The sequence below is a fragment of the Symphalangus syndactylus genome, chromosome 20 (genome assembly GCF_028878055.3).
Source record: "Symphalangus syndactylus isolate Jambi chromosome 20, NHGRI_mSymSyn1-v2.1_pri, whole genome shotgun sequence".
Taxonomy (NCBI): Eukaryota; Metazoa; Chordata; class Mammalia; order Primates; family Hylobatidae; genus Symphalangus; species Symphalangus syndactylus.
Window position 1 is genome coordinate 15,986,486 of NC_072442.2, and position 27,409 is coordinate 16,013,894.

The following is a 27,409-nucleotide window of genomic DNA, read 5'->3' on the forward strand; positions in this document are numbered from 1 at the left end:
ACTCCTTACTTCAGGTGATCTGCCTGCTTCAGCCTCCCAAAGTGCTGAGATTACAGGCGTGAGCCACCGCGCCTGGCCAGGATTCACTTAATTATTACAATTATTGCTATCACATCAGCAACTGTGCCCACCCTCCAATGGAGAAACAAAGAGTACCTTTTCATGAGCTGATGAGTATTATATCTGTTGTTTACTGTTAAAGTAAATGAATAAATCCTGAATCCAGTTATTTGCTTCTTTTTATTGCGTTGCTGTTTAGGATGAAAAGCAGAGAATTGAGGCCCTTGGAGGTTGCGTAGTCTGGTTTGGTGCCTGGAGGGTCAATGGAAGTCTGTCGGTCTCCAGAGCTATTGGTAGGAAAAACAAATTTTTGTTTCTCCAAACTGTCCTCTTCTAGCTCATTGTCCGGTATTAACTCTGATACAGGGAACCTGAGATGATAATTTATATTAAGAATGCTTATTATTATTTAAAATAATAATTGGATAATGTATCTTTTAATTGTTTGATTTAGTTAAACCTGTATATTTATATACTTAAATTCCATTATTGAAAGAGAACTGCCAGGCTCAGTGGCTCACGCCTGTAATCCCAGCACTTTGGGAGGCTGAGGCAGGCGTATCATGAGGTCAGGAGTTTAAGACCAGCCTGGCCAACATAGTGAAACCCCATCTCTATTAAAAATACAAAAAATTAGCCGGACGTGGTGGTGGGCGCCTGTAATCCCAGCTACTTGGGAGGCTGAGGCAGGAAAATTGCTTGAACCTGGGAAGCAGAGGTTGCAGCTAGTGGAGATCGCGCCATTGCACGCCAGCCTGGGTGACAGTGTGAGACTCTGTCTCAAAAAAAAAATAAAAGAGAACCATATCAAGAAATGCAGAATTTTCTAGTTTCTATACATTTTAAATTTTATGGAAGCCTTTAATCATTAGTACACAAATCTGCTTCAAACCCACAGTGGTTGGGGCAGGCACAGTGGCTCACACCTGTAGTCCCAGCACTTTGGGAGGCTGAAGCGGGCTTGAGCCCAGGAGTTAAAGACCAGCCTGGGCAACGTGAGACTTCATCTCTTAAAAAAGCAAAAAACAAAAAAAACAAAGGCTGGGCGCAGTGGGTCATGCCTGTAATCCCAGCACTTTGGGAGGCCGAGGCAGGCAGATCATGAGGTCAGGAGCTGGAGACCATCCTGGCTAACACGGTGAATCCCCGTCTCTACTAAAAATATAAAAAATTAGCTGGGTGTTGTGGCACACGCCTGTAGTCCCAGCTACTCGGGAGGCTGAGGCAGGAGAATCGCTTGAATCTGGGAGGCAGAGGTTGCAGTGAGTTGAGATCGCGCCACTGCACTCCAGGCTGGGCGACAGAGCGAGACTCCATCTCAAAAAAAAAAAAAAAAAAAAAAATCTGGGCATAGTGGCTTGTGCCTGTAGTCCTAGTACACAGGAGGCTGAGGCGGAAGGATTGCTTGAGTCCAGGAGTTTGAGGCTGTAGTGAGCCAAGATTGTGCCACTGCACTCCAGCCTGGGCCAAGGGAGTGAGATCCTGTCTTAAAACAAAACCAGAAAATCATAGTGTTTCTTATTTCATTGCATTTTGGGTCAAATCAGTATTTTCCAGAGAATGGAAGCCTTTCTCCATATTTTATCCACATTTATTTTGTTTATGCCTCTAAATTATTTCAATGAATTTTAAAATGACATAAATAACAGAATAAGTTGATAGGAAAAACATTGTGCTTTTTATATTAAAACTACTTTCTGTATGTGGAATACAGTCACTTGTCAGATAACCCAGGGGTTTCAAAGAACCCTATATCCCTGGGACTTAAATTTTTCAAAAGAAGGGGAAAGTCAAAGTCAATGAAACTCGGTCTAAAACATAGAGATTAAACAGCTAAGTTGGCTGGACAAAATGCAAGGGTGTAAGTTCAAAGAATTAAGCTATTTCTGTCTTTGTCTCACTTTGGGTCCTGGGTTTATTATTTTAGGCTTCATGGCTTAGCTTCACTTCTTGTTTTTTTTTAAAAAGAATAAATCAATATGTATATCTATATGGGTGATATGTACATTACATGTATACTGCAGTTTTTAATCTCTGCTTCCCTAAAGAAATGAAGTAATCAGACATGGTTGGAATTCACATCTAGTCTCAAAATTTAGTTAACAATTACCAAAAAATTCCAGAACATGAAGAAAATCTGAAAGGATTTAGCTTTCACCACTGATCTGAGTTCCTCCCACTCTTTGGGAAGGTGCTGGCAAGCTGTGAAGTGGCCCAAATGTGAGTAGAAAGCTGAAAGAGAAATAGAGAGCTGAAAGAGTCTACAAATACCTCCTGAAAAATTGAGAGGTGGCTTGACCTTAGACTGGAGGGAGTTATTAGGGACTCTAGAATAAGGCCAAAAAGGGGAAATATCTCATTTCTAAAATATACCCTTATATGGAATTATTATTATTATTATTATTATTATTATTATTATTATTATTGGTGGGGAAAAGTCTTTATCATGCACATTGTAGGTTTAGCAGGACCCACCACCCATCAAATGCTATCCTTGACTGAAAATCACTGAACCAGAGGACTATACTATCTGTGGAACCAATTTACATTAATGATCATTACATGAGTGCTTGAGTGGCCAGTGAATTAGGTTGACAACTCAAACCAAACACCTGTTTCTCCTGATCTGACCTTTGTCAGAGGATTGAGGATCATCTTTAATGCTTGTTACAGAACTAACTTAATAGAGAATACCAGCCTCTTCTTCTAAAAGGGAAACCCAAAGCAGGGAATAATGTCCCTTAATAAGTGACAATCTCAGAGAGAAGGCTGGGTGTGGCAGCCAGCACTGTGGAAGGCCAAGGTGGGAGGAATGCTTGAGCCCAGGATTTTGAGACCAACCTGGGCAACATAGTGATACTCATCTCTATTTTAATAATAAAAAATAAACAATCTAAGAGTGGATAAGGGAGACTTCATACATAGAGTGACTTTTGAATTGAATGTGGAGGATAATGTGCTGGGAAGGAAATCCCTACACAGGTAGAGGGGAATATAAATACACAGGGGTTTGAAAAGGCATGGCATGTTTTAGGAAAAGCAACAAGTACAGGAGGTTAGAGCAGAGATGGGAGTGGTAAGAGATTAGCAGTGTTGGTGCCAGATTGCAAAGGGCCTTATGTGCGAGGCTAAGTATTCTGGACTTTACCAGGTGAATACGCAGAGGGGCCACAGGGTCAGATTTGTATTTATAAAGATATTTGTATGGAAGCTGGGCTAGAGTAGAAACAGCCTGGCTGGGAGACATTCATACAGTTTGTTACAGAGATGAGGAGAGCTAAAAAGGGATATGGAGGAGGGTATCAACTGATGAGATGGATTGCTAGGTGGGAAAACCTACTAATCAACAAACAATCTGGCACCGGGAATAGGCAGTAACATAAAGGAGCAAGTGTAGATTTAGTTTCTTGGGCAGTTTGATGGTGAAGGAGAGAAAGGAAATAGTGTGGTGGCTTAAGGCAAAAGCTGATTCAGGAAAGGGTTCCTTTTTATTGTTTCTATTTTTAGGATGAGGAGATTTTAGATTTGAGCATGTTTGTAGGAAAAGGAAGAGAGCAAGTAGAGGAGAAATTGAAGACGAGAGAGTAGAGAAGCCAGAGTCCTAGGGAGACAGGACCAGCAGCACAGGCTCACTGTTAGGATGGGAAAAGAACACTGCTTACCCTGAGAAAATGGTAGCTGATATGGGAGAATCTCTACAGATTAAACAAACAGTGCGTGTATGGCAAGGGTGGGAGGGGAATTGAGAAAATTCAAGCCTGATCAACTTGTCTTTGAAGTAGGAAATTAGGCCATTTACCAAAATCCAGTAGCTTAAGTGGATGAGGGAGTTGAAGAATTTGACAAAGAACTGGAAACTACATGGAATAAAATAGGGGGCTGCAAAAGGACAAGAAAAAGGACTCCTGGGCAGAGTTCAGCTCTACTCAGGAAAAAAAATGATACTTATAAAAATGAAAAGGTTTTCAACAGTTTCTCCCCATGAGCCCTTCAGACTTGTGATCCAAAGTTGACAGAGGCATGATATGTTTCCTAACATATGGAGAGAAGAGGTTGAAGACAAAAGGATGTTGCCATTTCTACCATGAAATGGATATTCATGCCCTCCTACCAAATTTGGGGGCGAAATGTCATGAATTTGACACCCAACAGTAGAGCAGGTGAAAAGCCAGAACTTTGGCAGCATTTTCTCTGTACGAATCTTCGTATGTTCTGTTCCAAACTAACAGTTGCAGTAGTCTTTTAATTGAAGCACTAAAACAAGATTTTTGGGAACAGTGTGACTCAGATCACATTTATTTTTAGAGGTGGAATTCAGAAAATAATAATGATGATAATCATATAGTCAGGTAGAGCAGGGGATGGGAACTTTAGTAAATTGGTGAAGGACACTGAATCCTATATTGGATTTTATTTATTTATTTATTTATTTATTTTGAAATATCTTTTAAATTTTTGCATTTTCTGCTTAAATAAATTGAGTTTTAATGAGTTCTAACAGGCTATGGAGGCACCTTAGCATATAAGCGAAGCTGATTAAATCAAAAGCATGCTTGGAAAAGATGGTTTTGACTCCTGTAAGAAATAATGAATGAGGGCTGGGCGCAGTGGCTCATGCCTATAATCCCAGCACCTTGAGAGGCCCAGGTGGGTAGATCACAAGGTCAGGAGTTCAAGACCAGCCTGACCAACATGATGAAACCCTGTCTCTACTAAAAACACAAAAATTAGCTGGGCATTGTGGCGCGTGCCTGTAATCCCAGCTACTTGAGAGGCTGAGGCAGGAGAATTGCTTGAATCCAGGAGGTGGAGGTTGCAATGAGCTGAGATCACACCACTGCACTCCAGCCTGGGCGACAGAGCGAGACTCTGTCTCAAAAAAAAAAAAAAAAAGAAAGAAAGAAATAATGAACGAATGAATGGAGAAGAGCCTAGATATGAGTAAGATGAGAGGGTGTGTTTGTGAATGGAAGGAGTGAAATGAACATTTATAATGTCGAAGACTAATTTCTTACCTAATAGATACACTAACCCAGGTAATTACATTAATTATTTGTTGCTCCGTGTATCTAATCATGCAACCTGCTGGATAGGGCATGTGCCCACATTGGTTCTAGCAGAGTTATCCATAGGGTTCCTAATGAGCTTTCTAGACTATTTGAGGATTAAACAGAGATGTAAAATGTTGGAAAGAAACTTTTTATTTGAGACAGTCTCCCTCTGTCATCCAGGCTGGAGTGCAGTGGTGCAATCTGGGCTCACTGCAACCTCTGCCTCCTGGGTTCAAACAATTCTCCTCCCTCAGCCTCTTGAGTAGCTGGGACTTCACATGCACGCCACCAGGCCTGGCTAATTTTTGTATTGTTAGTAGAGACAAGGTTTCACCATGATGGCCAGGCTGGCTTCGTACTCCCGACCTCAAGTATCCTCCCACCTTGGCCTCCCAAAGTGCTGGGATTACAGGCATGAGCCACTGCGCCTGGCCAACTTTCTTGTGTCAAAAAGAACCTATAACAGATACTAGGAATAATGAATATGTAGTCAGATTACTCAAGTGAGTTTATCTTCATTTTAATCTTCCCTGAGTCAAAAAGTTCGGTTTTAGTGCAATGGAAAGGATAGTAATTGATGAGAGTTGTGTAGGTGACAAGTAGAAGAGCTAGGATTTGGACCCAGGCAGTCTGACACTAGTGCTGGTGTCCTTAACCACTAAGCAGTATGACACTGCTATACAGTAAAGCCCTTTGTAAATATCTGGAGTTTATTTCTGGTTTTTATAATACTATGTAATGATGATTTAGGATACCCTACTCTAGGAATTATTGCTCAGTACCCTGTATGTGGTTCGTTTTTATTTTTTTGTAAAGAAGTGAATGAGAGGCCAGATGCGGTGGCTCATGCCTGTTATCCCAGCACTTTGGGAGGCCGACGCAGGCAGATTATCGGAGGTCAGGAGTTCGAGACCAGCCTGGCCAATATGGTGAAACCCCGTCTCTACTAAAAATACAAAAATTAGCCAGGTGTGGTGGCATATGCCTGTAATCCCAGCTACTCGGGAGGCTGAGGCAGGAGAATTGCTGGAACCTGGGAGGCAGAGGCTGCAGTGAGCCGAGATTGTGCCACTGCACTCCAGCCTGGGCAACAGAGCAAGACTCTTGTCTCAAAAAAAAAAAAGAAAAGAAAAGTGAATGAGAGCCGGGTGTGGTGGTTCATGCCTGTAATCCCAGCACTTTGGGAGGCCAAGGTGGGCGGATGGATTGTTTGAGGCCAGGAGTTCAAGACCAGCCTGGGCAACATAGTGTGATCCTATCTCTACAAAAAAAAAAAAAAAAATAGAAAAATTAGCTGGGCGTGGTGGTGTGCACCTGTAGTCCCAGCTACTTGGGAGGTTGAGGTAGGTGAATCACCCGAGCCTGGGAGATCGAGGCTGCAGTGAGCCCTGATCGCACCACTGCACTCCAGCCTGGGCAACAAAAAAATTTTTAAAAAAGTGAATGAGAGTCCCTTGTTGTAGTCATAAGCTACTCGGTTACCTCATAGGCTAAGGACCCTTTTGCTGCGCTCTCACAAGGTACCTAAAGGAATGTAATCAATGTAAACAATGAATGGATTTGGAAGTGCTCTGGATCTGAAAGTCCTAAATGATCAATTATCTCAGTAGTCTAGTGATAGAAACCTAGTTTAGTGTGGGCCCGAGGTCTGCAGTCTCACTCCTACCCCAAGCACCCTACTCTCCAAATGCACATTACTCCCTAACAAACAGTTGCCTCTGCCTTTGCTTATCCTGTTCCCTCAATTGAGGCAACTTCTCTGCCTGGTGATAACTAACTTACCCTTCAGGACCAGCTCAGATGTCATTCTGTGAGAGGATGAGCTAAGCAAGAAAAGGAAGAGAGAAAGGCCCAGAAAGGCCTTGGGTTCTCACAGTTGTTAATAAGTGGGGAAATGCACAATAACAATAAGTGGGGCAATCGATGATCAGAGCCATATGAAGAATATGGCAGTCTCTAAATATAAGAGAAAAATGGCCATACATTTTGTCTGTTCTCTAGAAGTTACAGGTAAAGCACCATTAAAAAATAGAAAGCCAAGTGGGTTGAGAATCAAGAAAACTGCATTCAGCTCCCATGTGTGAGGCCTTGGGTCAGCCACATAACTCTTCCTGGCTTAAGGGAGTTAGACTTGATTTATAAAATCTCGTGTAATTCAAACCTTCCTTCTTGCTCGCAGCATGAAGCTATTTATTGATTTCTAAACAAGAATAGAACAAAAATTATTTAATGAAGAGAATGATCAGAGCTTTGGTTTGTTTCTTTCAATGTGGACTTGTTTTCAAATTTCAATTAAATCAAAACCACCTGCAAAAGAACAGATCTACTGAATCAACCATGTCTTCCTACACAGTGTACTGAATTTTTCAGTACAGCAACAAACTTAGATCTGACATTGTTGTTATACTCAGCTAGGCCTAAATCATAGCCAGAGGCGCAGATTCAGAGTCTAAGCTGGGTAAGGACTTATGCCCAGTAACTAGCAATTATTTAACTGGGAGTAAGGAGTAAGCAGATCTGATTACCAGAGAATTTAAGTATTTTGTCAAAAACTATTTTATAAATTCTTTCCAGTCAATTCAGTTCACAATCCAGTAAGTTGTGATCAGAGTCATGGCATTGGTCATAAATGTTCTTAGCATGCAAGGTAAAACAAAGGCTAATGATGCCCCTACACTCTGCTTCCCGCAGGAGATGCTGAACATAAGCCATATATCTGTGGGGATGCAGATTCTGCCTCCACTGTTCTGGATGGGACCGAAGACTACCTCATTCTGGCCTGTGATGGCTTCTATGACACCGTGAACCCTGATGAGGCAGTGAAAGTTGTGTCAGACCACCTGAAAGAGAATAACGGAGACAGCAGCATGGTTGCCCACAAATTAGTGGCATCAGCTCGTGATGCTGGGTCAAGTGATAACATCACGGTTATTGTGGTATTCCTGAGGGACATGAACAAAGCTGTAAATGTTAGTGAGGAATCAGATTGGACAGAGAACTCTTTTCAAGGAGGGCAAGAAGATGGTGGGGATGATAAGGAGAATCACGGAGAGTGCAAACGCCCTTGGCCTCAGCACCAGTGCTCAGCACCAGCCGACCTAGGCTATGATGGGCGTGTGGATTCATTCACTGATAGAACTAGCCTGAGCCCAGGGTCCCAAATCAACGTGCTGGAAGACCCAGGCTACCTAGATCTCACACAAATAGAAGCAAGCAAACCTCACAGTGCCCAGTTTTTGCTACCAGTTGAGATGTTTGGTCCTGGTGCACCAAAGAAAGCAAATCTTATTAATGAGTTAATGATGGAGAAAAAATCAGTTCAGTCATCATTGCCTGAATGGAGTGGTGCTAGAGAGTTTCCCACTGCTTTCAATTTGGGTTCAACAGGGGAGCAGATATACAGAATGGAGAGCTTGTCTCCTGTCTGTTCAGGGTTGGAAAATGAACAGTTCAAATCCCTGGGAAACAGAGTTTCTAGATTGTCTCATTTACGCCACCACTACTCAAAGAAGTGGCACAGATTCAGGTTTAATCCAAAGTTTTATTCATTTCTCTCTGCTCAAGAGCCTTCCCACAAAATAGGCACTAGCCTGTCCTCACTTACTGGAAGTGGGAAGAGAAATAGGATAAGAAGTTCTCTGCCATGGAGGCAAAATAGTTGGAAAGGGTACAGTGAAAACATGAGGAAGCTCAGAAAGACTCATGATATTCCATGCCCAGATCTTCCTTGGAGCTATAAAATAGAATAATTTTTCTTTCAAGTAGGTTAGCTAGCTCTCCCCCAATAAAAATACCACTATCAGAGTAGAAACAAGGTAGACATTTCTAAAACATATGTGCTTCATTATGAATCCATGGATGGCTCAATTCTTAAATGTAAATAGATCTCTAGGAAACTCAAAGTACAGTGTTTTCAATCTAAAAAAAAGTATTGGCAGTTTCACTCACAAAATTACACAGCTGGTCCCTATGATGTGTCTCGACACCAATACACAACCCCCTTCCCACCATCCTTCATGTCACTAGATACACAACCCCCTTCCCACCATCCCTTCAGTCACTAGTGGAAGCTTTCAAGTTAGTTATTTCAGTCGGGATATACAGTGTTGAAATCTCAATGCGGTTGAAATCTGGTCTGATGTGCCTAATTTATCTGTGGAAAATTTAATGCTGAATTAAATTTGGTTGGGAAATGTCCCTCAAAATCCTGGGCACTATGAAGGAACCCCCTGCCCCCTCACCTTTTTGGGTAGGTAAAAGACTAAAAGCCATATGGATTTTAACTGATAACAATGAAAGTGGTAAATCAGTTTAAAAGTGTCATATTCTCAGACTTGTGAGGCGGTTTATAGTCAGAAAGAGTTACGGATTTTTTTCCTGTAACATAAAAGATTGTGAACTTTTTTTAAATTAAAAAATGTTTCCTAGGGCTGTAGTTATTTGGGAGTTTCATAACCTGTTATGGTGCTTTTGGTGGAATTTTTATTATTTAGCATTTTAGGAGACCACTGTCAACTGGTTTTAATCTATGATGCTAATGTGTTTTCCACTGTACCCTCATCTCAGGAATAAAACTGCTTTAACGGAGATGATGTCAGGTACAAATACACTATAGAGTCAAGATGCCATTTACAAAGAAAATCAAAAGCATTTCTATATTTTGTCTTTTTTTAGTTCAGACAGCAAAGGCATGTACTACTATAAAATACAAAGTGATTTTAGAGAATGAAAAATGCTACTTTTATCTTCTCTAAAATTATTTCCCCCAAGGGAGTGAAGTAATTGGAATGAAGGAGGCTGAAAGTATTGCCTAAAGTGAGCCCAGAGGCCACTGAGAATGCAGATTACTGACAGCCAGGTCTGTTTAGTTGTAATTGGAAGACACATCAGTGTCCTGCTTACATGTAGCTTCAGACTGCAGAGACAGGACATGTGCTTTTCATTTCAATATTTAGTTATATTTGATATTTTGAAACTGTCTGCTTTTTGCTATTTCTGCAGTTTCAAGCTAGAAGCATGTTGTCAACTAAAGACAACAAACTATCAGATTCATTCATTCAGTGAAGCAGCCTCTGATTCTCTAAGAGTCACGAATGTCTTGGTGTTACCCTCCCCTAGTCCTAGTCAACCGCAGACCAGCCCGGCCAATGCCTATGGGTGGCCCCTCTGGAGTGCTCACTCACAAGGGTGAGTGCTCTCGCTAAGAAGTGTCCCCCGCCTAATCATGTGTTTATAGGATAGTACACGTTCCCCCGGCCCATAACAGAGGACTAAAATCTCTTAATTTTAAAGACACAGATGACTGGCATATTTTGGGTACCTGTATAGCTATATCAAATAGACAAAAACAGCTTCACTTTAGCAATGATCAGATTGTTAATCTACAGATTTTATTTTTAAAAATTTGGATGTAAGTAGAGACTTTTGGTATTTGTTTTCTCTTGATTTTGAAGTCATTTCTTCTTCTCACATCTGTGACAAATGGTTGAAAAGGAGTCAACATGGCCCCAACGATAGCGCTGGAAACTTTTCATCATTCCGAGGCTTTGCCTCATACATGGTCCTCACTCGTATCATCTGTCACTTTCTGAAGCCTAGATCTTGTTAACCCATCAGGTGCAGTGTCAGTTTCAAATCAAATTATCTAAGAAAACAAGAAAACAGAGGCAGCAGACTATTGGTACACATTATAGTCCAAAGTGCTTAGCGAAGTAAAAAAAAAAAGCTTTTTAAAATTTCTATTGTTGTCTATTGGTAATGTTTTTGATCAGAATAAAGAAGGTAAAGGGAAAAAGTTACACGTGCTAGGCTTTCTCAGTGGGGAAAAAAACGGCTGGATAAAACTGGGACAAACACAGACCCATCTTTAAGGGTCTGGATTTTGTAGGTCCGACTACACAGCAGTGTTAACTCATTTCTCATGCCATTAGCTCTCTACAAAATAAAGCAAAGTAGTTCTAGTGTGGTCGTTATAAATTGTGAAAAATAGCAACTATTCATTTGTTCACAACATGCGTATTTATAGAGTAGTTAGGTACCATTTGTAAGGTAAATCCTTTAAAATTCTATAATACATACTAAAATAGTGGTTATTGGTCTGATATATGCTGCTCTTGGTTCTATAAACTAGATAAAAAGCAGTGCTTTGTGAAATGCAGTGTTCTCTCTTAACGCCACTGGTGATAGGAAGTAGTTCCCTTCAGTTCAAATCTTGTGCCCTTATTTGCTGCTTGCTGACGTAAGCAATAAGTAACCCTCTAACTAATGGTATCTACATATTTCTGTAACTTGTATTTAATGATGGTGTATCTGGTGATTGTAAAAATATTAGACAGATATAAAAGTATCTATATAATATCTATAAACTGTTAATGCTGAGGTATAGTCTGTGAATTATGTGTTTTGTATTTTTATTCATTGTGTAATTTAGTGGTGGTGAAAGTTCTACACTCAATCCTTAAAGAGTGGCAGTATCCCTTTTTCAATTTAACATAGTCTGCATCAATCTGTTTGCCTGCTAAACAAGTTTTGTTAGAATAGGAAATAGTAAAATAAATCCAAACAAGAGTGTAGTATTGGTTAGGGAAACAGACTTCAGGTCACCAACTGAAGTCATTACAAACTCCTTGTACATTCACTGTGAGTTTCAAAGGGAGTCAGTCCCTAATTTAAAGGTTTCCTTTGTTCACTTTCTAGATGTGTACTTTTGAGGGATATGAGGTTAGGCAACATTACAGCAACACACATTGGGGCTATTAATCCCATTTTGGTCTGTACTAAGGAGGATGGGTAGAAACACATGTATATACCTTTTCTTCACCTAGAAGTGCCATCCATTGTCCTTGAATTATTAGGATTAAAGTTACTGTTGCATTTAGGAGGCTCCTTGAAAGTAACACCTTTTCCAAGGACAATGGCAACCATGTCAATGTCAACACTGAGTCTAACTTTGACCACATTTATAGTGGGATAGTGTCAATACTGCATTTTCATGACAACCACACTCCACTACTGGAACACTGTGCCAGTGAGAACTGCAACATCCAGTGGGCAGATGAAGATAATGCATGGCCAAGTTCAGTGTTTACAGATAAAACTGCTGTGGTTCAAGTACTTCCTTCCCCATCAAATCCTTGCTAAGGCTTTGTGGGAAAATGATCTAAATTATTGTTTTAATTTTTAAACCTAATTTATTCAGTGAACATTCTTACCTAAGGAAGGCTATAAAAGGGAATACTACTGTTCTGTCCACACTTTAATTTGAGACCATTTTTCTTTGAATCGTAAGTTAGCAAAAGAAATTTTTTTCACCTTTGAAAATCACGTGATGTTAAAGGACAAATGCCCACTCTTCTATTCTGATCTGCAAATAGCTTAAAAATCTCTTGCAAAACAAAGTAAGATACTGCCAGTATTATAACACAATGATTTTCCAGACAAATGGTATGGTGTTGAAAAATAACTGTTACTTCCTATAGCAGCATTTTATCTTCTATTTTGAAGACTATTTATTGTACTAATTAGAAAACATGAAATAGGACAGGGAACTCCAGACTGACACAGCAGTTGTTTTTGAAAAGGAAATAAACTTTGATGAATTAGATAATCCAGATACATCATTGTAAACTCTTACTCTAGGTGCTCTTTGGTGAGAGACAGGCTTTGTTCTCTTGTTCATAACATTTCTCTGCAAAGAATTCTCTATGGAGTGAAGCGAATGAAGTGAATTATTTCTTACCAAATAATCAATTTACAAATCTCTACATCTCACTGTTGAGTTCAGTTGTAGTCATGAGTGATCCTTCATATTTTATTAAAACTGTTCATTCAGGTAAGGAGTATGTTGAAATTTTGCCAATTATCTTAATAAAACCTGGCAATTTAAAAACCACTAGTCATTTGTCTTTTTATTTAAAGGAAAGGTAAGTTATTTAGTGTTTAAATTTGTGCAGATTTCTTTAGAACTGGAAAATAAAATCCTGAGATGGACGTTTTCTTAAGCTTGGAAGCTTGGAACATTTAAAAACAAGATTTGCTAAATGCTGCTGTAACATTATTTTACCCTAGAAGAGAGGTATTTAGCCTTATACATGTTCTCTTCATCAGCTGAACTGCGAGGAGAGGGAGCGGTGTTAGAATCCTAAAAGAAAAGAGGAACCGGACCTGCCAAGGACTAAGCGGTGGGTCATCAAATCTCCCAACTACTTCATTCTTAGAACTCTGCATCTAACCAAGCTTTCCCCTTTTGCTTAGCCTCTCTGAGTTTCAAGCTAGATGAAAGTAAGGAAATCATCAGGTGAGCTGTGGTGGAAAGCCTCTCAAGGATTATTGATAAGTGAGTAAAAGGAGATAGAGACAAAAAGGAGAATGTGAGGGAGGGAAGTCACTTACGACACCTGCATCTGAAGGGAGGGAACTGACCTTACAAACGAGTCAACCTTGTCAATACACTGCACTGTTCTCCTGCCTACCAGTAAGGAAGGCCTTTACAATTAATTTTACATAGTTTCAAAGATCTTCAACTCCTAATTCCCTAAATTCATTCAGTCCTTGGCATGACTTTATATAGAACCAAATGAACAACTGAGGAAAAAAAAGGTGAAGTTTTGAAAGAAGGACATATTTGAAGGGGTTTACTAAAGCAGGGAATGACAAAAAAAGGAACATTTTGATTAATAAGTGTTACACTTGAAAAAATTCCCTAAAATACGGTATTACTTAGATCAAAAGGAACAGCTCTTTCTGAAGGAGCAGCACACAGCAAGACAGAAGGGAACCACTAGGTACAGTAAAATCATTTGAACATCATAGAAATTTACCCAAGTTACCAAATTATCAGAAACAACGGTCTGTACTGACAAGCTGCGTAACTGAGCATCCCCCCCACACCCGTCCCCTGTTGCTGTCAGTGTGCATCATTTCATTTCCTTTCCTTCTTTTGAGATGGAGTTTCATTCTGTCACCCAGGCCGGAGTGCAGTGACATGATCTTGGCTCACCACAACCTCTGCCTCCCAGGTTCAAGCGATTTTCCTGCCTCAGTCTCCCAAGTAGCTGGGATTACAGGTGCCCGCCACCACACCCAGCTCATTTTTTTATTATTAGTAGAGACAGGGTTTCACCATGTTGGCCAGGCTGGTCTCGAACTCCTGACCTCAGGTGATCCACCCTCCCACCTTGGCCCCCCTAAGTGCATCATTTTCTTTTTGATTGCAAGTTTCTACCTGTCTTTTTTTTTTTTTTTTTTTTTCTTTTTTGAGACAAGAGTCCTGCTCTGTCACCCTGGCTGGAGTGCAGTGGTGCAATCTCGGCTCACTGCAACCTCTGTCTCCCAGGTTCAAGCAATTCTCGTGCCTCAGCCTCCCAGGATGCTGGGATTACAGGCATGGGCCACCATGCCTGGCTTTTGTATTTTTAGTAGAGATGGGGTTTTGCCATGTTGGCCAGACTGGTCTTGAACACCTGACCTCAAGTGATCTGCCTGCCTCGGCCTCCCCAAGTGCTGGGATTTACAGGTGTGAGCCACCACGCTCGGCCCCATCTGTCATCTTAACAGCAATTAGTAAAGAACACTTTTTCTATTGTGCTTTAGGGAACCTCCTTTTGCTTGGCCTAGGAATAACCTTATGGAAGATCCCTTATTTACATTTCAAACAAGTCACATTCTTTTCTGAGAGCCCCAACTGTTGAATATGTTTAGTGAGAAGTGCTCTTCCCTGGGCAGTTGGTTGAGCCTGCCTCTTATGCTGAGCTGTAGGATGCTCCCCCAGTCACGCCACCTCCAGATGAAGTGTGTCCTCTCCTCATTGTGCAAACAAGGGCCCTCACACACAGGTTCTATTTGATTTTTATAATCTTGCTTTAGGACCAGGGAAACAAATGTGAAAAACTGTCAAGAATGATACACATTTGGAGAAGCCATTTTCCAAATGAGTAACTGGAGTTTAACTAAAGATGATGAAAAAGTTGTCCCTGCTAGTCATTACACTGAGTAGCATGATAGCTACAGGATTAGGGGTGGCCAATTAAGCCAAATCGAGTTGCTACGGGCTCACGAGGTCAAATGAAACCCAGTGGGAGGTGAGCCTATGGAGCAGCCTTTCCCAAATGCACACCGGGAGACACTGACTGACCTGAAGGTCTAGGGCAAGGACTCTGGCCAGCAGGGTCTGCAGAGCAGGAATGGAAGGGAGACTCCCGGTCAACAGGCCAGCCAGAGAAAAGGATTTTAGAAAGAGAGCGGCCCGTACTATTGATGCCCCAAACTACACTGTGGCTAATCTTATCATTTGCTCTTAAGCATCCCTAAGCAGAGTTCTAAAACTTCTATAAATCTAGACTATGAAGGCACGTATTGGTAGATGTGAGAATGAGAGGTAGAATGAGGAGAAATCTAAAAATATTACCACATAAAAATTCAAATGAATATGCAAAAAAGAAAATAGCTCTTGGGGTTTTCTATTTCCCAAATTTTTCTAATCTTATCACCTTTATAATTTAAACATTAAAAAATTAGATAAAAAAATTAAAAATGGCTCATTTTCTGAATTCTGGTTTTAGGATTAATTACACTCATGTTTTACATTCAATAAAATGTGTATTTTACATATATATATTTTTAAATCACAGCACTTCCAGCTTCCACTCTGGGATGTAGGGGTAGAAGGAGCATTTCTTCTACTCTTACAATGCAAACGAGCCAGATGAACTATAAATTAGGACATTTTTTCTAATCCATTGGAAAGCTGAGGTTGCAGAGTAACCAAATGGCCCCAAATGGAGAGGGGCAGTTGCCTGAAAGGGGAGAGAAGACATTAGCACTAATTTCGTAGGGTCGTTGTAAACAGACACTGGAAAGAATAGGCTAGCTAAAAGTGATGATTGGTGAAGGCAGAACATGGGCTGCAGGAGTGTTAAGACCCAGGGGCCTGCAGAAACTAGGGGAGTCGCCCTATCTTGCAGGCTTTTTCTTTACAACCTCTACAGGGGCTCAGAGAAAATACTGTAAAGAGCCCTAAGAAGTGTCAGCTGTGACGCACACCCAGGGGAGTATACAGAGGCCCTGGGCGTGGGTAAAGGAACTTACCATACCCTTTCTCTCATCTCACAGAACAAAAGCATCCTATGAGGGAAAAGGGGCACAAATACTGTTGCCGTCTGGACATCGGTGAAACGTCACTGTGGCAGAGGGAAGGGACTATGGAAGAAAAGCCCCATCCCGGAGGAGGGGGCAGAAATATCACTGGGCCCCCAATTAGCTGGGAGGGGGCAAGTAAACCGAGACCCTCCCAAACCTAGGGACACAGTGCCTAAAACTGCAACCTAATCCAAGAACGCCAGCCCCTCCCCAGCCCCCGTTACACTTCAAGAAACAGCAGAGTATTTCCAGGAGGAGGACAGCAGAGCAACGGAAGCACAGAGAGAGACCCTCTTGGAGACCCAGCACAAAGCTTCTGAGCCTGGAAACTCAGGGTCTGAAACACAGTGCTCTGGTATCCAACACCAATCAGAAATACAATGTATCATCACAGGAACTCGAGCCAACTAAGGATAATCATAGCAAATCCAATCTTGAACCAAGCACAACTCCTAACTACTATTAGATTGGCATAAAAGTAATTTTGGTTCTTGCCATTAAAAAAATGTGAAAACCACAATTGCTTTTCCACCAGCCATAATACATTAATTCAACCTCTGCCAACAAAGGTCTTAGCAGCAGGAAAGGCCTCCTTACTTTCAGGTGTAAAGACTATTCACCAAAGTATCTTGTCCTATGTGAGATGTGTCGCTATTAACAAAATATATAAAGTCATATGAAAAGCCAAGAAGAAAACATTCTGAAGACATGAAACAATCATCAGAACCAGACTCAGATAACAGAGATTTTGGAAGTGAGAGAGAATTTTAAATAATAATTGTTTTGGGAGGCCAAGGTGGGAGGATTGCCTGAGGTCAGGAGTTCGAGACCAGCCTGGTCAACATGGCAAAACCCCGTCTCTACTAAAAGTACAAAAATCAGCCAGGCGTGGTGGTGCACGCCTGTAGTCCCAGCTACTCAGGAGGCTGAGGCAGGAGAATCGCTTGAACCTGGGAGGTGGAGGTTGCAGTAAGCTGAGATCGTACCACTGCACTCCAGCCTGGGCGACAGAGCGAGACTCTCTCAAAAAAATAAAAAATAAAAAAAATTATGGTTAATATGTTAAGAAAAATGGTGGATATTATGCAAGATCATATGGGTGATTATAGCAAAGCAATGGAACCTATAATTAAATATTAATAGAAATGTAAGACATGAAAAATGCCATAACAGAGACGATGAATGCCTTCAGTTGGCTAGTCAGTAGGCTCTAAACTGCTGAAAAGAAAATCAGTAAAACTTGAAGTTAACAAAAATTACCTTAACTGAAACACAACAGAAAAAAATGAAGGGAAAACAAAATCAACCCAGAACGTAATATACAAAAGCTGTGGGACAGTATCTGTGTAAAATATGCACAACTAGAATCCTAGAAGGAGAAGAGAAAGATAATGATTAGAAGAAATATTTGAAGAAATAATGGCTTAGAGTTTTCCAAAACTAATGACAGACACAAGACCACAGATACAAGAAACTCAGAGAACACCAAGCAAAGCTAGGCGAGGTGGGTCACACCTGTAACTGCAGCACTTTGGCTGGCTGAGGTGGGAGGATAGCTTAAACTTAGGAGTTCAAGACCAGCCTGGGCAATGCAGTGAGACCCCCCTCTGAAAAAAAAAAAAATTAGCTGGACATAGTGTGTGGCTTGCAGTCCCAGCTACTCAGGCTGGAGGGTTGAGGCTGCAGTAAGCTGTGATCATGCCACTGCTCTCCAGCCTGGGTGACAGAGCAAGACCTTGTCTCAAAAAAAAAAAAAAAAAAAAGGCTGGGCGCGGTGGCTCACGCTTGTAATCCCAGCACTTTGGGAGGCCGAGGCGGGCGGATCACGAGGTCAGGAGATCGAGACCGCGGTGAAACCTCGTCTCTACTAAAAAATACAAAAAAATTAGCCAGGCGTGGTGGCGGGCGCCTGTAGTCCCAGCTACTCAGAGAGGCTGAGGCAGGAGAATGGCGTGAACCCGGGAGGTGGAGCTTGCAGTGAGCCGAGATTGCGCCACTGCACTCCAGCCTGGGCGACAGAGCGAGACTCCATCTCAAGAAAAAAAAAAAAAAAAAAAAAAAAAAGGCTAGGCATGGTAGCTCACACCTGTAATCCCAGCACTTTAGGAGGCCAAGGCAAGCGGATCACTTGAGGCCAGCAGCTTGAAACCAGCCTGGAAAACATGGAGAAACCCTATCTCTACTAAAAATACAAAAATTAGCTAAGCATGGTGGTGCACGCCTGTAATCCCTGCTACTAGGGAGGCTGAGACACAAGAATCATGTGAACCTTGGAGGTGGAGGTCGCAGTGAGCTGAGATTGAACCACTGCACTCCTGCCCAGGTGACAGAGCGGGACTCCGTCTCAAAAGAAAAAAAAAATCAAGGCTGGGCCCAGTGGCTCATGCCTGTAATCCCAGCACTTTGGGAGGCTGAGGCAGGTGGATCACAAGGTCAGGAGTTCAAGACCAGCCTGACCAACCTGGTGAAACCCTGTCTCTACTAAAAATACAAAAATTAGCTGAGTGTGGTGGTGCACACCTGTAATCCCAGCTACTCAGGAGGCTGAGGCAGGAGAATCACTTGAACCCGGGAGGCAGAGGTTGCAGTGAGTCGAGATGATGCTACTGCACTCCAGCCTGGGCAACAGAGTGAAACTCCATCTCAAAAAAAAAAAAAAAAAAAAAGAAAAGAAAAAAAAGAAAAAAAAAAAAAATCAGAGCACACCAAGCAAGGTAAATACCAACCACACCACACCTAAGAAAAAGAAGTTTCCTGGCCAGGCGCGGTGGCTCACGGCTGTAATCCCAGCACTTTGGGAGGCTGAGGTGGGCAGATCACCAGGTCAGGAGTTCAAGACCAGCCTGGCTAACACGGTGAAACCCCATTTCTACTAAGAATTAAAAAAATGAGCTGGGTGTGGTGGCGCACGCCTGTAATCCCAGCTACTCGGGAGGCTGAGGCAGAAGAATCACTTAAACCCAGGAGGTGGAGGTTGCAGTGAGCTGAGATCGCGGTATTGCACTCCAGCCTGGGCAACGAGAGCGAAACTCTGTCTCAAAAAAAAAAAAAAAAAAAACAGAAAAAGAAAAAAGTTTCCTCCTAGTTGGTTACACTGGTGAATTCTACTAAACAGTTAAAGAATGAGGCCAGGCAGGGTGGCTCATGCCTATAATCCCAGCAATTTGGGAGGCCAGGGCAGGTGGATCACATGAGGTCAGGAGTTCGAGACCAGCCTGGCCAACATGGTAAAACCTTGTCTCTACTAAAAATACAAAAATTAGCTGCACGTGGTGGCAGGTGCCTGTAATCCCAGCTACTCAGAAGGCTGAGACAAGAGAATCGCTTGAACCTGGGAGGTGGAGGTTGCAGTGAGCCGAGATAAAAAAAATAATAATAATAATAAATAAATAACACCAATTCTACACCCCCTTTTCCAGAAAATAGAACACTCATTTTATGAGGTCAGCATTACTCTGACACCAAATCAGATGAAGACAAAATTTCAGACCAGTATCGCTCTGAATATAGATGAAAAACTTCTGGCAAAATATTAGCAAAACAAGTATCATTACATACCTATTAGAATGGCTAAAAAATGGCTGGTTAGCTCAGTTGGTTAGAAGAAAAACCAAAAAGAATGGCTAAAAAACTTCTGGCAGTGCCAAATATTTGTGAGATGCAAGTGGAACTCTCATGTGCTACTGATGGGAATGCAGAATGGTATGTCACTGTGGAGGTTGGGCAGCGTCTCAGTGAAGTTAAAATTCTACTTACCATATGACTCAGTGCAATGAGTGCTGACACCAACTACCCGGAGTTAGGTCAAACTGTACAGGTTATGGGCAAAGTCTTCCACAAGACTGCCCTCATTCCAGACACAAGCTCCAAGTTCTGGGATCCTGAGGCCACCCTCACTTCTGACCAGCTGATTACAAATTTGGGCATATTTGCTATCCTACTCATGTTTGATAATTGACTAGAACAACTCACAGAACTCAGAAATGCACTTATGATCAGAGTTTCATGACAAAAGGTTACAAATAAACCAGCTAAAGTAGAGAGATACATAGGGTGAGGCCTGGTAAAGTCCCAAATGTGAAGGCCCCTTGACTTCAGGACAACTTACTCTCCAGGCACACTGATATATATATATATATATATATATATATATATATATATATATATATATATATATAAATATATAAATAGAGTACTTTCAACCAGGGAAACTCACTCAAGCTTTAGTGTCCAGTTTTGAGATGGACTTTCACTCTTTTTGCCCAGGCTGGAGTGCGATGGCACAATCTCGGTTCACGGCAACCTCCGCCTCCCGGGTTCAAGTGATTCTTCTGCCTCAGTCTCCCAAGTAGTTGGGATTACAGGCATGTGCCACCATGCCTGGCTAACTTTGTATTTTTAGTAAAGATAGGGTTTCTCCATGTTGGTCAGGCTGGTCTCGAACTCCCAACCTCAGGTAATCTGCCTTCCTCGGCCTCCCAAAGTGCTGGGATTACAGGCGTGAGCCACTGTGCCCGGCAAGTGTCCAGATTTTTTACTGGAACTTCCTTATGTAGACATAACAATCATTGGCAATGAGTTGAACTGGGCTATCACGTGGTTCAGAGCCGCAGCAGCTCTCTAATGACACCCACAGCATTTCTGGTGTAGCCAGCCCCGATCCTGAGTCATCTCATTAGCATACACTAGCAAGGCCCACCATAAATAACTCCTATCACTTGAGGAATGCCAAGGATTTAGAGGGCACTTCCCAGGAACTAGGACAAAGGCCAGACAAATTCTCTATTACACACCCAGCAATCCTGTCCCTAGGCATATATGGTTTGGCTGTGTCCCCACCCAAATCTCATCTTGAATTCTCACGTATCATGGGAGGGACCCAGTGGGAGGTAATCGAATCATGGGAGCAAGACTTTCCTGTGCTGTTCTTGTAATACTGAATAAGTCTCATGAGATCTGATGGTTTTATAAGGGGGAGTTTCCCTGCACAAGCTCTCGTCTGCCACCATATGAGATGTGCCTTTTACCTTTTGCCATGATTGTGAGGCCTCCCCAGCCACGTGGAACTGTAAGTCCAATAAACCTCTTTCTTTTGTAAAATGCCCAGTCTCGGGTATATCTTTATCAGCAGCATGAAAACAGACTAATACAACATGTAACACTCTAGAGAATAAAAGCTTACACTCACACAAAAATCTGTACCCAAATGTTTACAAGAGTCTAATCACCCTAAACTAGAAATAACCCAAATGGACAAATGAATAAACAGTGGTATATCCACACAGTGGACTACTACTGCTCAGCAATAAAAAAGAAGGAAGTGCTGACTCACACAAGATGAGTGAAACTTAACTGCACTTTGCGAAGCAAGAGGTCGAACTGTGATCCCGTTTACATGACTCTGGAAGAGCAAAAACTAAAAGGGCAGAGAACAGATCAGATCAGATCAGATCAGATCAGTGGTAGCCAGGAGCTGCAGGGAAGGGAGGTGGTTACCTATAAAGGGCCAGCACAGGGGAATCTTGGGGGTGACTGAAATGTTCTGTATAGTATTGTGGTGGCGGATACATGGCATTTGTTGAAACCCACAGAACTGTATGCCAGAAAGACTGAATTTTAATGTATGTAAATTTACAAATTAACCAGGATATGTGGGGGAGGACAGAATGTAGACCGTAACAGATGAACCTAACTGTTACACCAATGAAGCACAAAATCACAATGAAGGGAATGGGAAAGAAAAGAACTAATGTAATTTTGAATCTAAGGACCTAAATATCTTTGAAAAAAATGTTATGACACAACACTGAAAAGCTAAAGACTAAAAGAACTGTATACAAGCACTGTATTTTAGGTGGTAAATTTGTTTTTTGTAGGGCATAGCCTGGAATCCACAGGAGGCCAACGGTTCTGAAGCTACTTGTATATTAGGGTTGAACAAGTACATATCGTAGCTGAGAGCTAGGCTTCTGTCAGAGAAAGGTATTATAAATAAGAGGGAAGGCAAGAATGAGGCCTCCGGAGCTGAACTGTTACCAATATAGACTCAGTCATACTGACACACACACACAGATATGTACAGAAATACATGTAAATGTGTGTATTCGCATGAGTAACTATACAGTCAGCCCTCTATATCTTTGGTTTCTGCATCCATGGAGTCAACCAACAATGGACAGAATTTATTTTTAAAAAATAATAAAAAATATAGCACAATAATTTACATAGCATTTACATTGTATTAGGTATTACAGGTAATCCAGAGATGATTTAAAGTATCTGGGAGATCAGGCGTGGTGGCTCACACCTGTAGTCCCGGCTACCTGAGAGGCTGAGGTGGGAGGATTGCTTGAGCCTGAGACTTAATAGCTGCAGTGAGCTATGCACAGCTGTACCCTAGCCTGGGCAACAGAATGAGACCCTGTCTCAAAACCCAAAACAAAGTATCCAGGAGGATGTGCACAGGTTACATGCAAACACTATGCCATTTTATATAAGGGACTTGAGCATCTGTGGACTTTGGTATCCACAGGGGGTCTTGGAACCAATCCCTCAAAGATACTGAGGAACAGCTGTCTATATACATTTTCCTTCTTTTTTTTTTTTTTGAGACAGAGTTTCGCTCGTTACCCAGGCTGGAGTGCAATGGCACGATCTCGGCTCACCGCAACCTCCGCCTCATGGGTTCAAGCGATTCTCCTGCCTCAGCCTCCCAAGTAGCTGGGATTACAGGCATGCGCCACCACACCCGGCTAATTTTGTATTTTTAGTAGAGATGGAGTTTCTCCATGTTGGTCAGGCTGGTCTCGAACTCCCGACCTCAGGTGATCCACCTGCCTCGGCCTCCCAAAGTACTGGGATTACAGGCGTGAGCCACTGTGCCCGGCCATACATTTTCTTTTTTTTTTTTGAGACAGGGTCTCACTCTGTCACGCAGGCTGAAGTGCAGTGGCATGATCTTGGCTCACTGCAACCTCTACTTCCCAAGTTCAAGTGATCCTCCCACCTCAGCCTCCCAAGTAGCTGGGATCACACATGTGCACCACCACACTCAGCCAATTTACATTTTCTATCTATCCACTGAGTGGGACTAGAAGCAGTGACAGTCTAATAATAATAAATATGTGGCATCGAAATCTTTGTTTCTAGATAGCATTCTCCAATAAAAAGAACCATGGTTCCTCAGGAAGTGGTTAATTCCATGGCTGGGGTAGGCATCTTGTGATGTCAGAAAGCAAAGAAATGCTTAAAAAAAAAAAAAAAACAAGAATGAGACATATGAAAAGGGCACAGGAGCCAATCTGGAAGAGTTTCCAATGGCTAAAATTAGAACAAGCCAAGCTACAAAATATTAACAGTATTGAGTCATAACTCAAAAACAAAATAAATATCCATCATATATAGATATATAAAGTAGCTGATATAAATAAGTAGCTAAAATTACAAAAATGGGGAAGAAGGGACTTTTCCTTACAGCATTCTAACAAAAAACATAGAATTAGTGAATTAGAAAAGTACCATTAAAACATACAGTAATAATTCCCATAGGCAAGATCGACTACTAGGTGCTAAAATTAGTAAGCAAGAGTTTTGGCTGGGCGCAGTGGCACATGCCTATATTGCAGCACTTTGGGAGGCTGAGGCAGGAGGGTCACTTGAATCCAAGAGCTCAAGAACCCCATCTCTACAAAAAATACAAAAATTATCCCGGTGTGACTGTGCGTGCCTGTAGTCCCAGCTACTCAGGAGGCTGAAGTGGGAGGATCACTTAAGCCCAGGGGGTTGAGGCTGTATGAGCCAACATTGCACCACTACAGCATGGGTAACAAAGCCAGACCCTGTCTTCCAAAAAAAAAAAAAAAAAAAGTTTAATACAAACAAGGTATCTGCATAGTTTCAAAGTATCTGCCCCAAATATTTAGTAATTACAAAGGGGGAAAAACGTAAATCTATAGTAGGAAATCCTCACAGACACCATCTTAACCAAGTAATCTCCAGGTTAAGTTCACCAATAAAAAAGTATCAACATCAGGGCCGGGCACAGTGGCTCACGCCTCTAATCCAGCACTTTGGGAGGCCGAGGCGGGTGGATCACTTGATGTCAAGAGTTCGAGACTAGACTGGCCAACATGGTGAAACCCCGTCTCTACTAAAATACAAAAATTAGCCAGGCGTGGTGGTGCGTGCCTGTAATCCCAGCTACTTGGGAGGCTGAAGCAGGAGAATGGCTTGAACTAGGGAGGCAGAGGTTGCAGTCAGCATGCCACTGCACTCCAGCCTGGGCGACAGTGCGAGATCCTGTCTCAAAAAAAAAAAAAAAAAAATCAACATCAGGCCAGCAGTGCACCTGCAATCTAGCCTGCAATCAACCTAGCACTTTGGGAGGCTGAGGCAGGGGGATTGCTTTGAGCTCAGGAGTTGGAGGCCAGCCTGGGCAACACGGTGAAACCCTATCTCCATAAAAAATAGAAAAATTAGCCAGGTGTGTTGGCAGACACCTATAGTCCCAGCTACTCGGGAGGCTTAGGTGGGAGGATCACTTCAGCCTGGGAAGCAGAGGCTGCAATGAGCCAAGCTGGTGCCACTGCATTCTAGCCTGAGCAACAGAGTGAGTCTCCATCAGAAAAAAATAAAAATAAAAAAATAAATATATGTGTGTGTGTGTATGTATGTGTATATATGTATATTTATAAATCAACATCATATCCCCCCTGATGTGATGCACTGAGAAGGGCCTTCCCAATAATGCATAACCTCAATTTAAGAAAGCATCTGACAAACCCAAATAAGAACATTTAATAACACATCCTCTTCAAAAATATCAAGGTCATGAAAGAAAGGAAAGGCAGAGGAGCTGTCATATACTGAAGGATCCCGAGGAAACATGGTAACAAAATACAATGTGGGATCCTAGACCGGATCCTAGAACAGAAAAAGAACATTTGTGAAATACCTGGTGCAAGCTGAACAAATTCTGTAGTTTGGCAAACAATATTGCAACCAGGATTAACTTCTTTTTTTTAATTTTTTTTTTATTTTTATTATTATACTTTAGGTTTTAGGGTACATGTGCACAATGTGCAGGTTTGTTACATATGTATCCATGTGCCATGTTGATTTCCTGCACCCATTAACTCGTCATTTAGCATTAGGTATATCTCCTAATGCTGTCCCTCCCCCCTCCCCCAACCCCACAACAGTCCCCGGAGTGTGATGTTCCCCTTCCTGTGTCCATGAGTTCTCATTGTTCAATTCCCACCTATGAGTGAGAACATGCGGTGTTTGGTTTTTTGTCCTTGCGATAGTTTCCTGAGAATGATGGTTTCCAGTTTCATCCATGTCCCTACAAAGGACATGAACTCATCATTTTTTATGGCTGCATAGTATTCCATGGTGTATATGTGCCACGTTTTCTTAATCCAGTCTATCGTTGTTGGACATTTGGGTTGGTTCCAACTCTTTGCTATTGTGAATAGTGCCGCAATAAACATACGTGTGCATGTGTCTTTATAGCAGCATGATTTATAGTCCTTTGGGTATATACACAGTAATGGGATGGCTGGGTCAAATGGTATTTCTAGTTCTAGATCCCCAAGGAATCGCCACACTGACTTCCACAATGGTTGAACTAGTTTACAGTCCCACCAACAGTGTAAAAGTGTTCCTATTTCTCCACATCCTCTCCAGCACCTGTTGTTTCCTGATTTTTTAATGATGGCCATTCTAACTGGTGTAAGATGGTATCTCACTGTGGTTTTGATTTGCATTTCTCTGATGGCCAGTGATGATGAGCATTTCTTCATGTGTTTTTTGGCTGCATAAATGTCTTCTTTTGAGAAGTGTCTGTTCATGTCCTTTGCCCACTTTTTGATGGGGTTGTTCTTTTCTTGTAAATTTGTTTGAGTTCATTGTAGATTCTGGATATCAGCCCTTTGTCAGATGAGTAGGTTGCAAAAATTTTCTCCCATTCTGTAGGTTGCCTGTTCACTCTGATGGTAGTTTCTTTCGCTGTGCAGAAGCTCTTTAGTTTAATTAGATCCCATTTGTCAATTTTGGCTTTTGTTGCCATTGCTTTTGGTGTTTTAGACATGAAGTCCTTGCCCACGCCTATGTCCTGAATGGTATTGCCTAGGTTTTCTTGTACGATTTTAATGGTTTTAGGTCTAACATTTAAGTCTTTAATCCATCTTGAATTAATTTTTGTATAAGGTGTAAGGAAGGGATCCAGTTTCAGCTTTCTACATATGGCTAGCCAGTTTTCCCAGCATCATTTATTAAATAGGGAATCCTTTCCCCATTTCTTGTTTTTGTCAGGTTTGTCAAAGATCAAATAGTTGTAGATATGCGGCATCATTTCTGAGGGCTCTGTTCGGTTCCATTGATCTACGTCTCTGTTGTGGTACCAGTACCATGCTGTTTTGGTTACTGTAGCCTTGTAGTATAGTTTCTTAGTTTTGATCATTGTTCTGTGATTATGTAAGGCATTAACAAAAGGAGAAGCTGGGCAGAGGGTATACGGAAACTCTTGCACAATTTTAGCAACTCTTCTGCAAATCTGAAATTATCTCGAAATTAAAAGCTAAAAAAAGAATAATCTTTAGGTTTTAAATTATTAGGTATCAGAATGTTGGTTTTGCTGCAAGTGAGATAAAGTGGAAAAGGCACTAGACCAGCAGTTCACCCCATCCCTGCCAGTGGTGTTGAACCTGAAGAGAATCGTACAACCTCCCTGAACCTCAGGCTCCACGGCCAGACAGGTTTGATACACAACTCATCTACCTCAAAGGTTACTTAAGGATCAATGACACAAGTAGTTAAAGTTGTCCAGAAAGGACATGTTCACGGACAACACAAGCATTAATTTATCTCTAGCCCTAAGAGAAAACTCTATTCAGGAGAGATTTTCCAGGAATGAACTTGAGATAAAATACTAAATACAGAAGCAAGGTAATAGCAGACTGTTCTTCAGCAAAAAAGGAAAGGTTATAAAAATAAAAATAAAAAAACATGCTGAGGGCTCTATCAGGGTACAGAAAGAGCAAGAAAGTAGGACAAGCAGAGAGTGGAGCAACCGGTTCTTCTCCTGTGCCTCTTCCTTCCCTCTCTGCTACCTAAAATTTAGCATAGCAGACTACATCAAGGAAGAGGGAAAACAGTGGTGT

General features: G+C 41.7%; 2 protein-coding genes across 9 annotated transcripts in view; one reads left to right on the top strand and one right to left on the bottom strand.

Annotated features, from left to right (window-relative positions):
* Positions 1–12,999, top strand: part of PPM1E (protein phosphatase, Mg2+/Mn2+ dependent 1E) — a 224,770-nt gene extending 211,771 nt beyond the window's left edge. Inside the window, exons 6-7 of the mRNA XM_055258553.2 lie at positions 260–353; positions 7,803–12,999. Of these exons, the coding sequence (XP_055114528.1) occupies positions 260–353; positions 7,803–8,860 (1,152 nt within the window). The 3' untranslated portion in view covers positions 8,861–12,999. The remainder of the gene's footprint in view (positions 1–259; positions 354–7,802) is intronic.
* The window catches only part of TRIM37 (tripartite motif containing 37), a 117,350-nt gene continuing 100,420 nt past the window's right edge, over positions 10,480–27,409 (bottom strand). For all 8 annotated transcript variants that reach the window (XM_055258546.2, XM_063628500.1, XM_063628501.1 and 5 more), the window contains one exon: positions 10,480–10,755. In XM_055258546.2, coding sequence (XP_055114521.1) covers positions 10,752–10,755 — 4 coding nt within the window. In that variant the 3' untranslated portion in view covers positions 10,480–10,751. The remainder of the gene's footprint in view (positions 10,756–27,409) is intronic.